This window comes from Elephantulus edwardii, unplaced genomic scaffold (genome assembly GCF_000299155.1).
Source record: "Elephantulus edwardii isolate Elephantulus edwardi_28Jun2011 unplaced genomic scaffold, EleEdw1.0 scaffold00050, whole genome shotgun sequence".
NCBI classification, from domain to species: Eukaryota; Metazoa; Chordata; class Mammalia; order Macroscelidea; family Macroscelididae; genus Elephantulus; species Elephantulus edwardii.
In genome coordinates this window covers 342,934-353,559 of record NW_006399800.1, presented here as the reverse complement: position 1 = coordinate 353,559, position 10,626 = coordinate 342,934, and the positions used below count along the sequence as shown (strand labels likewise).

General features: G+C 38.1%; 1 protein-coding gene across 2 annotated transcripts in view; it reads left to right on the top strand.

Moving 5' to 3' along the window:
- MAP2K5 (mitogen-activated protein kinase kinase 5) overlaps positions 1-10,626 on the top strand; it is a 393,759-nt gene that overhangs the window by 88,201 nt on the left and 294,932 nt on the right. For both annotated transcript variants that reach the window (XM_006886624.1, XM_006886625.1), the window contains exons 4-6: positions 2,038-2,107; positions 7,799-7,839; positions 8,766-8,833. In XM_006886624.1, the coding sequence (XP_006886686.1) occupies positions 2,038-2,107; positions 7,799-7,839; positions 8,766-8,833 (179 nt within the window). The remainder of the gene's footprint in view (positions 1-2,037; positions 2,108-7,798; positions 7,840-8,765; positions 8,834-10,626) is intronic.

Sequence of the window (10,626 nt, the reverse complement as noted above, 5' to 3'; positions counted from 1 at the left end):
AAGGAGAGGGCTTTACAGTTTGAATGCCTCTGGAGAATGTGACACATTTGTATCATTCTATTAGTATTAAATATGTAACTCTATTATGTTTGCTTTCAAGTTGTGGTGCTGGAGAAGAGTCTTGAACATACTATGGACTGCCAAGAAAACAAATAGATCTGTCTTGGAGAGGGTGAAACCAAGCCTCTCCTTGCAGGCTAGGATTTTGAAGCTCTGCCTCACTTAAACTTTGGGCACGTGGCCAGGAGAGATTGATCTTTGGAAAAGGACATCATTCTCAGAAGGGTGGACGGACAGCACAGGAGAGGAAGACCTTGGATGAGATGGATTGATACAGTGACTGGGGCGATTGGGGGTTGGTTTGTCAGACTTAGCGAGACTGGCTCAGGAAAGAGAAAAGTTCAGAGCTGCTGTACATAGAGTCGCTATGCATTCCCAGGCAACTCAACCAATAGCATTCATTCATCCACTTCCTAAACAACGTGCCTCCGGAAACTCTATGGATAAATGTCGAGGGGCTTCCAATAACAACATTAATTATGTTTACTATGTTTCACTTACTAACTTGTGATTCTTATGGTAATATAAATAAAATGTTACAGCTCATGTTTGTTCCTAGAAAGAACATTTTTAAAAATTAACTTTAATGTACAGAAAAGCAGCAGGAGGATGTTGTTGTTGTTGTGTACCATCGAGTCAGAACTGACCCGTAGCTGACCCTCTGGTGGATTTTCAAAGGCAGTTAATTGCACAGAGGAGGTTGCCCATCCTTCTCCCGCAGAGCAGCTGGTAGATTTGAACTGTGCCTTCAGGATTGCAGCACAGCTTCTTGCCACTGGACTACCAGTGCTCAGTAGGAGGATATACATAATTAAATGTCCTCAGAAGAGATCCTTTAAAAAAGATATAAAATAGTGGTAATCAAGGTGGAATTTCCTGAAAATATGATAAAGACTATTAACATGTTTTTAATATGGAAACAGTAAAGATTAAAGGGCAGTTGTGCTCCATGACAGCTTCCCAACACAAAAAATCGGTTATTTTCAACAACAAAGGACCTCACTTTGTTGTTTAAATGGTAAGAGAGGTGAAGACACCAGAACCATCATCAAGGAAGGTAGACATATGTTTGCAATTAGCATATTAAGAAACCTGGAGATCAGACTATACAACCCGCTGAATGATTTATCTTCTAAAGGAGTACAAAGGCCTTTTCACTGACACACTGATTTGAGGGGCTCAGAATTTTATGATGAAATTGTGTATATACTTAAGTGTTTGTATGACTGAAAAAAAATTCTCATTTTCTCAAATCTATCATTTTGTATCAATCCTGCTATTTGTGGATGCCTCATACTTTGCTAATATAGTAGTCTCTGATTTCGATTTCTATTACCCATATATTGTAGCTTTAGTGGCTTAGTGGTTAAGGAATTGTGCTGCAAAACCAAAAGCAGATGGTTCAAATCCACCAGCTGCTCCTCAGGAGGAAAATATGCCCTCTCCTCCCATGTGGTTTATACTCTCTGAAAACCCACTGGGGGAATCAGCTATGGGTTGGTTCCAGCTTGACGGCAGTGAGTTGTTGTTGTTTATGTATTTTATACACAGATGTGAATAGTGTTTCATTAACTAGCTGGCATGTTGCTCCAAGCCAAATGTGAAGCTTGTTTCTTGCTTTCACTTTGTAAAATCCAGGAAAGAAGAACAGGTGCAATTTGAAAAAATAGCCATTAAATTATATTTTTAATATGTATCATTTTTGGAATACTTATAGAGATCAATTACTAACCTAATGTCTTAGTCAACATTTTTATTATTCATGATAAATGACAGTCTGGGGATTACATTTTACTGGACTTTCAATCTTGAATTTTCACTGTAGTCATTTTGATGTGCACATAGGGAACAAGTATTCTCAAGGCTGATATGTGTATACCAGCAATTTTAAAAAGCACTATGAATTAAACAACCCATCAGTGTCTGTTCCAGTACTCCTACATTACTGAGTAATCTCTTTCTATAATCTCTTTGCAGTATTATTCCACAGTAATGGAGCAGCAAGTAAATGGACAGTTAATAGAGCCTCTGCAGATATTTCCAAGAGGTAATGTTGAACAAATTCTAATCAACAATGATTATTTCAGTAAACGGTTTCATCAACAGTTATGTTTTCCAAAGGTTTAAATGCACATAACATGATGTTTAGCTCTTAATTTGAAAAACAAAACAAGTATTCATTATAGTGGGGATTGCTGGCTATATTATAGTTATGGCAGATAAAATATCTAATTTACTAGAGTAAATTAAACTAACTAGATTTTTTTTTTTTTTTTGAAGTACACACTTAACATTCGCTTAAAAAATTCTTTGGGGGCCCACATGATTTCTAAACCAAGGCAAATGAACACCTTTAATTCTAAATATTAGTAAATTGTGATTCATAGTGGTGGCCAAAGTTGCTCTCCAGGAGAAAGCTTTCAACTAATGAAGAAGCTAAGATTTAGAAGGAGAGAAATTTAATGGAATGTTTGGTGCTTAGTATTTGTGGGAGGTATTTTCAAAATAAAGGAAAATCTTCATAAATGGGAATTCCATCACTAAGTCTCTGAAAATTTGAGAAGATAGGGGGATCTTGGTGAATCCTTGGTCAAATAATTTGTTTTTAGATACTAGACTTTTTTTTTCCATAAATGCACTTTATTACACAGATCTGGGAGACAGCCAGTCACCTCTAAGACTGCCTCTGATACTAGACTTGTATAAAATCAAATTGTTTTACTGTGTGGAACCATTTCCATAAAATTTTAAGAATAGTAAAAAAGAATACTTTTATTGTATAAGTCCATTACATCTTTCATCTATCAATTGCCTCACTTAGAATCCTTGGTTTTTAACTGATAGAACAGATAAGAAAATTCTCTAAGTAACTCTTCTTGAAATAACTTAATTGAAATAATTAAAAGTTGAACTTAACTTCCTTAACTGGTACTGTACAAATAATCATAGCATGAGTTTTCCAATTAAACATTCTAGACTTTCATTACCTGTAACTCTGAAGTTTGAATGGCTCAATTAACCAGCAGGCTCTTAGTCAGTCTCCAAAGGCCAGTTCACAAAGAGATCTGGGTTCAAGAGTAAAACAGGCTCTTCTAGCTTTTCTCAGTTGGCAGGATTGTAAACATTTACTGTTAATAAGAGCTAATTAAAGATATTAGTAAATAATAATCTTTAAAACACATTCGGGGGTCAGTGATAATAATGTGCTTGAAGCAATAATTATGATTAATCCAGGTTTGTTAGATCTGAAAACTCAAAAAGAGACTTTCTGTGTATCAGGTGAAGAGAAGTGTACAAATGGTTTCTTAATACTTGGAGAATTTGGGCAGGTTTCAAAATTGTCCCTCCAAAATAGAAATTTTTTCTTTTTTACCAGTTAAAGATTCCCTCTCTGTTTCCCTGCTAGCTGACATTATCCCCCCTCCCCCTTTTTTTGTGGTAAATCCTACTACAGTCTCCAAGGGAATTATTTATTTATCTTTATTGAAAATATTTTTAAGTTCTGTTTTGTTTTCTGTCATCTTGTGAACAGCCCTCTTTCATTTTCCTTGTCCATAGTATTGTGTCCCTTTCCATGAGAACAACAACCATTTTTAAACATCTCCTCTGTTCAGGCAATAATATTCGCCTTATGTTGCATCATTTCCATTTTTTCCAACAATCCTGCCTGTTAGGAATTATTATTTCCGTTTTATATTGAAATTCAGAGAGGTTACATAGCTTCAGAATTGCAGAGTTTATAAGCAGTTAATATATTGTTTGAGCAGAATTTTGTTTAGATTATAATTTGCTTAACATGGCAGGACATTGTTGACAATATTAATAGAGTGTGAATAAGGGTAGTTTGCAGGACTTTATAAAGGTGGGAAGAACAGTACATTGTGGGGAGAAGGTAAAGAATAAAATGTATGGAATGTGATTGTTATGTGTCATCCTCCACAGAACTTATTAAAACAGAAAACCAAATCCTTTGTCATGTAGTTGATTCTCACTGACAGCTAACTTCTGTTGGGTGTCTGAGGCTGTAAATCTTTATGGGAAAAGACTTCCCATGTTTCTCCCTCTGAGTGGATTCAAACCACTGACATTTTTTTTGTATGGTTAGCAGTTTGCATGCATGCCACACTATGCCACCAAGACAACCAGAACTCATGAGAGAACCCACTTCTGAAACCCACTGCTATCAAATTAATTTCAACTCATAGTGACTCATGGTTCAAAGGCCGGAAATCTTTACAGGAGGAAACTGACCATCTTTCTTTCATGGACCAACTAATAGATTTGAACCACTTACTTTGGGGGTTTGTAGCACAAGTAATGAATCATGCCACCAAAGCTCAATACGGAACCTACTAAAAGTTTGCTTATTGAAATGGTCTTTCAGAAACAAATTTTTGCATTTTTCAAAATACAGGATACCAAATATCCCATTATCTCAAACTCTTTTTTTTTTTTAATGCAATTGATTGATTTGGTTAGAGGTCTCAAAACTTCCATTCCGTGGTCAGCCCCCGTGTAAAATCCTTCACACTGCCATCATATTGGAACTGACTTACAACTGACTCTCCAGTGAGTTTTTGAACTGACAGAGAGACGCCCCCTTTGAGTTAGCAGTACAGTTCCTGATGGACTGTGCCACCAGAATTCCCTCTGTTAAGTCAGCAAACTGAACATTTCCCCTCCACAAAAAAAAAGAGAGTTAAAGAATGTTTTTGTTGTTGTGTACCATTGTGTTGAAACCAACCCATGACTGACTGTCCAGAGGGTTTTAAAATACAGTTAAATAAAATGGGAGGAGATTGCCTATTTTAATCCCATGGAGCAGCTGAGGGATTTGAACTGTGTGCCTTTGGGTTGGCAGTGCAACTCCTTACCACTAGGTCACCAGAGCTCCCCAAGTTAAATATTATTAAGTGTAAGAGTGGCAAGAAGCTGCACTGCAATCCTGAAAGGCACATGGTTCAAGCCACCTGCTGCTCTGAGAGAGAAAGATTGGCAATCTTCTTCTGTGCAATTAACTGCCTCTGAAAACCTGCCAGAGGGTCACTTATGGGTTGGTTCTGACTTGATGGTACACAACAATAGCAACAACAAGTATGAGAATTTACTTACTTTACAATAACTTTTGACTCAGCTTTAGGAAATATGAGTTTACTGGCTTTTTTGAATACTGGTTAGATTTCTAGTCATAACTCTGTGAGGAGCAACTTGTTAAAATTGGAGATTAAAATTAGTGCCTACGATAGAAGAGATCATATCTGGAAGAAGGACAAACAGGAAAGAAGAGAAGGAAATGAAGACACTGCCTTTTTATAACTGAACAAGCTGTTTCGCTTCTGAGACAACGTAAAGTTTTCAACTAGCATACAATGCCCCACCTTCAAGAACTGAAGTTGGGGTGAGCTCTGGTGACCTAGTGGCAAGAAGCTGCACTACAATCCCAGAGGAATGCAGTTCGAATTCACTAGGTGCTCTGCTGGAGAAGGAGGAACAATCTCCTCCTGGACCAGTCAGATCCGATTTGACAGTACACACACAAAAAATAATAAAAGTTAAAAAACACAATTGAGGTTGGGTATCCTAATTCATAGCGATCACCTATATCCACAGGAGTGGAAGTGGGAGTAATATAATACAACAACAGGAAAGCAGGCTGAACTTGGACATGTTTCCCCCGCACTGCCTCACTAGTGTGCACAGACGGCTGGATAAACAGGGAAGGGTTGGTGGCTTGAGGAGCCAAGGGAGTTGTGAACACCCCTGGCCTGTTGACTCAACCTGGGCCCATGTTGGGGCTGGGGCTGAGTGAGAACCTAGAGGTCTGGAATGCAAGAAGTGTGGACCCCCAAGTGTACTGCTGGTGGCCATTTAAACCTAGCCACAGATGTCTGGGGATGAGTTGACCAGATCCCAACCAAATGAAGAGAAGGTGATCTGTGCTGTGAACTGAGGCATTGCTCTGGACTGGAAGATGCTTATGGATGCAGATACTCAAACTTTCCAAGTTGAACAGAGGATCCTTCAGCAAAAGGGACATGCTTATTCTCTCAAAGTCCTGGTTGGATAAGGATGGGTAAATCAACAATTGGTTGTCTACAAAGTGGGCTATTAAGGCACGAGGCATGACGTAGCTGGCTTGCACACCTCCACGAAAGTTGCTGTTGATGGGATGATTGAAAGGGAGGGAATAAAACAAATCTACAGTATAAGTGAACGAAATATAATGAAAATGGACTGTGTTGAACTCAATTTTTTTAAAAGTTAATAATAAAAAATTTGTGCCTATCTCTAACCCTTTTGTTAACAGAACCAAACTCACTCCCTTGAATGGATTCTGCCTCCTAGGCACTGTAGGACAGAGTTGAACCACCCCTAGGGTTTCCAGTCTTTATACAAACTGATTGCCACCCCTTTTTTGTTCATGAGTTTGAATGGCTAACATTTTAGTTTGCAGCTGAACACTTAACTACTTAACTATTGCACCTCTAATCCCTTGGTTAGCTATTAAATGAAGTTCTTTAATGTGCTGGGTACTTCAGTGGAAATTGTCTGAAGTATTAGGAAGTATTGATGGTCCCACAAGGAGCAGGCATCAAGTGTGTATGACTGCTGTTTTGTTCAATAGGTTAATTTCCATTTTAAGGAAAGAAGATTCATAGTCTTAATTATAATTTATTTCTGAAAAGAGATTCTTTATTAAGGTTTACATTTATGTTCTAAGAAAATAGTATAATAAATTTAAATATACTTGGGATATTTAAGTTAAGGCATCTGATGTGTGGTTTGTAATCATGACTCATGTCATCTTCCTAATAAACTACTCTATTTCTTGTTGTCAGATGGGAGAAGAAAAATACATGCACTTTTAAGAGAAAAGAAACAAAATAGGAAAAGAAAATCAGATTCATTCTTCCCCAAACAATCAATCAAAATTGACGACCCCTTAACATAAAATTTGTAGAGCATTGTCGTTTTCAAATGGAAGTAGTCTAAAAAATGAGCATGAGGCTTTTGTATTTTTAACATTTGATGAAGAAGCATTTGCTGAACTGGAAAAGAACTAAACCTATAATTCAAGATGGTGTCAGGAAATTAATTCCTCCCCCCCCCCCGACATTTGTTTATCTTTAGACCTCACTATTATTGAAATGCTTTAATAGCAGATATTAAGATTTAGAGGAAATATAAAACTAGTTGTAAACTACTAATGAAACTTAAGACTTTAAAAACATATCTTCAAATTTGAATATTCCATTTCAGGATCTCTGGTACCCTTTTTGGCATAAAGAGACCCTTCCCTAAGCTTTCTTCCCCTCTGAAAACAGCAACAATAGAAAGCTAACAAAAACCACACCGCCACCTGAAGACCCGGAATATTTTCAGTGAGGTTTAAGTGATAGCAGGTACACAGTGTAATAGAGGAAGGGAAGATTGGAGAAATTTGAGTTATGAAAGGGATCTAATCATTTTAGCCCAGTTAACTTGATTTTTATATTTTTAAGCAGAAATTGGAATGTCTGTGAGGTAGTGTCAGAAAGCTCTTTGCATTTATAAATGCTCACTCCTGCAAGTTAAAAACCCTGCTTCATAATTCCCACTTTGGGTCTTGGGAGCCACTTTTCAATCATTTCTCTCTGCTAATTTTGGTGTCACCCTCATTTCTTTTTAAACGATTCATTTTGAGCAAATTTGTAAATGGCCCTGATGTGTTCTACAATTTAGTCAATTACTGTTTCAGCCTGCAAGCCTCCTGGGGAACGGAACATACATGGCCTGAAGGTACGAATTTCAATAATTGTTTCAGTAAAGTTAGATGGATTTGTAATGCTGTGTTCCACTTATTGAAATGTCAAATAAAACTGCACTTTCTCAAGCTCTGACAAGCGATCCTTTCTCCCCCCTTCTTTTTTTTTTTTAAATCAGAGGAGGAGGGGATCCATCTGTACTATTTGCTCAATATATGCATGTATTTGGGTACGGGGGTTTTGATGCTATATTTTTTATTATTTAGAATTGCCTTGTTGGCCAGTTTCTTCAGGATGACCTCAGGTACTGGTCTCTATGAAGATTTATTTGAGTGAAAAGAGAGCATACATTTCATTTTATTGAATAATTAAGCCCATAAGCATACTGCACACAGAATACCCCCTTCTTTTGACATATTTATGTTCCGCATATACGTCTGTTTAATATCTTTTCACTCTTCTGTGGTTTTTTAAAATCTATAATTCTGCATAATGCTTCACAGTTGAAAGAAAAGATGGCTTCTGTATTGGATACAACCATTTTGTAATTCATTATTTGAGTCACTAAGAAACACATTACCATAGTTGTCTTGGTTTTAGAGATGGCAGGCTGTAGCTTGAGGTTCATGATTAGCTGCTGGCCATATTCTTAATATCTTTTTTGAGCATTTTTTGTATGTGATCTAGAAGAGTTAATGAATTCTCCCCCATCTGTCTCTCCTTCTTCATCATTGTTTATTTAACTAAGTATTTGAATAGTGAGAGAAAGGGAAAATTATGTAATATATGAGTTGTGTGCTTCTGTAACCTATATAACTGAATAGAGTCCAACTGAGGGTGTGTTTAGCAACAAGCTAATTAACCTTCATACTGAAATGATAAATCTGTGGCAAATTATAGGTTAATTGGAGCTGTGTCCTCAGAACACAAGACTGATCAAGATTCTCTCTTTACTTGTAGGTGAATACCCGAGCCGGACCCGCCCAGCACAGCAGTCCAGCACCCGCAGACTCATTGCCAAGCAATAGGTGAGGGTGCGCAAGTGGCGGGTGCCAGTGGCACGGCTGTCGGCAGAGCTGGGGATGGCTCCCCTCTTCTGTAAGACTATAAAAGGAATGTATGTGATTTAGAGGAAATGTGACCAGATATGTGTTGAGGAGAAGTCAGCACAGAAAATGAAACTAGCAGTGTTGCGCTTTTCAATCTGTGGAAGAATCGGATTTGTTAATAGTATAACACTTCTTCTTTTCGTGTCCATCTTTTGGAGGTGTCATCCTCCACTGACATCTTCCCTAGAAAGAAGCCATGAAAGAGTGGAGAAATGGAAACTTATCTTATGTTGCTCATTAGCTCTTTGACTTCACAGGAGGCTGAAGCTATTTTAGAAGAAAGATAATCTTCATTAATCATGCTAACATTGCCCCATGCTGGAATGCATATTCAAAGTTTTCCTCTTTCAAGTCTAGATGTTGCTTAGGGTTGTCACAGTTCTAACGTAAGAGGAAAAAAATCAGGAGACTCCCAAGTCATTTTGCTTATGCTGTTACTGTTGTGGTCATTGAATTGCCTGTGACTAATAGTGACCCTGTGTACAATAACTCTGAAGCCTGCCCTGTCCTGAGCCAGTCTCACTGACTCCGACACACCTACCCTCATTGCCCCAGTTACTGTATCAGTTCATCTCATTAGGGTCCTTTCTCCTGCGCTCCCCCCTTCCAACCATGATGTCCTTCTCCAAGGACCTGTCCACTCCTGGCCATGTGCCAAAAGTATATGAGACAGAACTTCAAAATCCTAACCTTTTCACCCTTTCCAAGACAGACCTGTTTGTTTTTTTGGTGGTCCAAGTTCAGGACTCTTCTACAGCAGCACAACTCAAAGGCATCAGTTCTTCCTCTACCATCCTTAGTCATTGTCCAGGTCTCTGATGTATCACAAGTAATTGTGAAGACCATGGAGTGGATCAGGCACACCTTAGTCTCTAGACATTTTGCTCATATATTCAGTTATTCAGCCAGTGGATGCCAAAAGCTGCTTCTTCTTGGAAGAAAGATAGGAAATTTCCTCCCATTACATTTTACAGCCTTAGAAACCCAGTGGAGGTTTGCTATGAGTCAAAACTGACTGGATAAGGAATTTTGTTGTTGGTTGGTTGGTGGGTTGTTTTGTTTTGTTTTTTACATCGTTTTACTACATTTGGAGGGAGTTCTGATGATGAGGTGGTAAAGGGTTGCACTGCTAACCCTAAGATGATGCCTCTCTGGTGGTTAGAATCTGCCAAAAGCTCTGAAAAGATGGACAGTCTCCTCTCATGTGATTCTTCGAATCACATTCTCTGAAAACCTATTGGAAGGTAGCTGTGAGTCAGTCTGATTTAACAGCAATGAGAGTGAGTGAGTATTGACTGCATTTGAAGATGGTAGTTTAAAGGTGATTGTTCCATATATACATATTTGAATTGGTGACTAAAAAAGCTACCATCAAGCCCCAAACAAAAAAAAAAATCCTTTCGTTTTGTGCTAAGCTTTTTCTGGCTTTAGAAATGTAATCACCTCAGCCTTTTATTGACTGAAATACAGATTAGGTTGCTAATTTCCTTTCAATATGCACCCTTTGTCCCAGCTCCTAGCTGTCTTTCCTTCTGACTCCTCTTTGCTCCCCTAACCTCTCTCCCAAAAAGACACTTCCTTGATTGCTTTATTATGGTATCTGTGTACCCATAATTCATTGTCTAGCTCTCAGATGCATTTGTTGTTGTTGTTATGTGCCGTCGAGTCGCTTGTGACTCATAGCAACCCTATGTACAACAGCCCTAAACTCC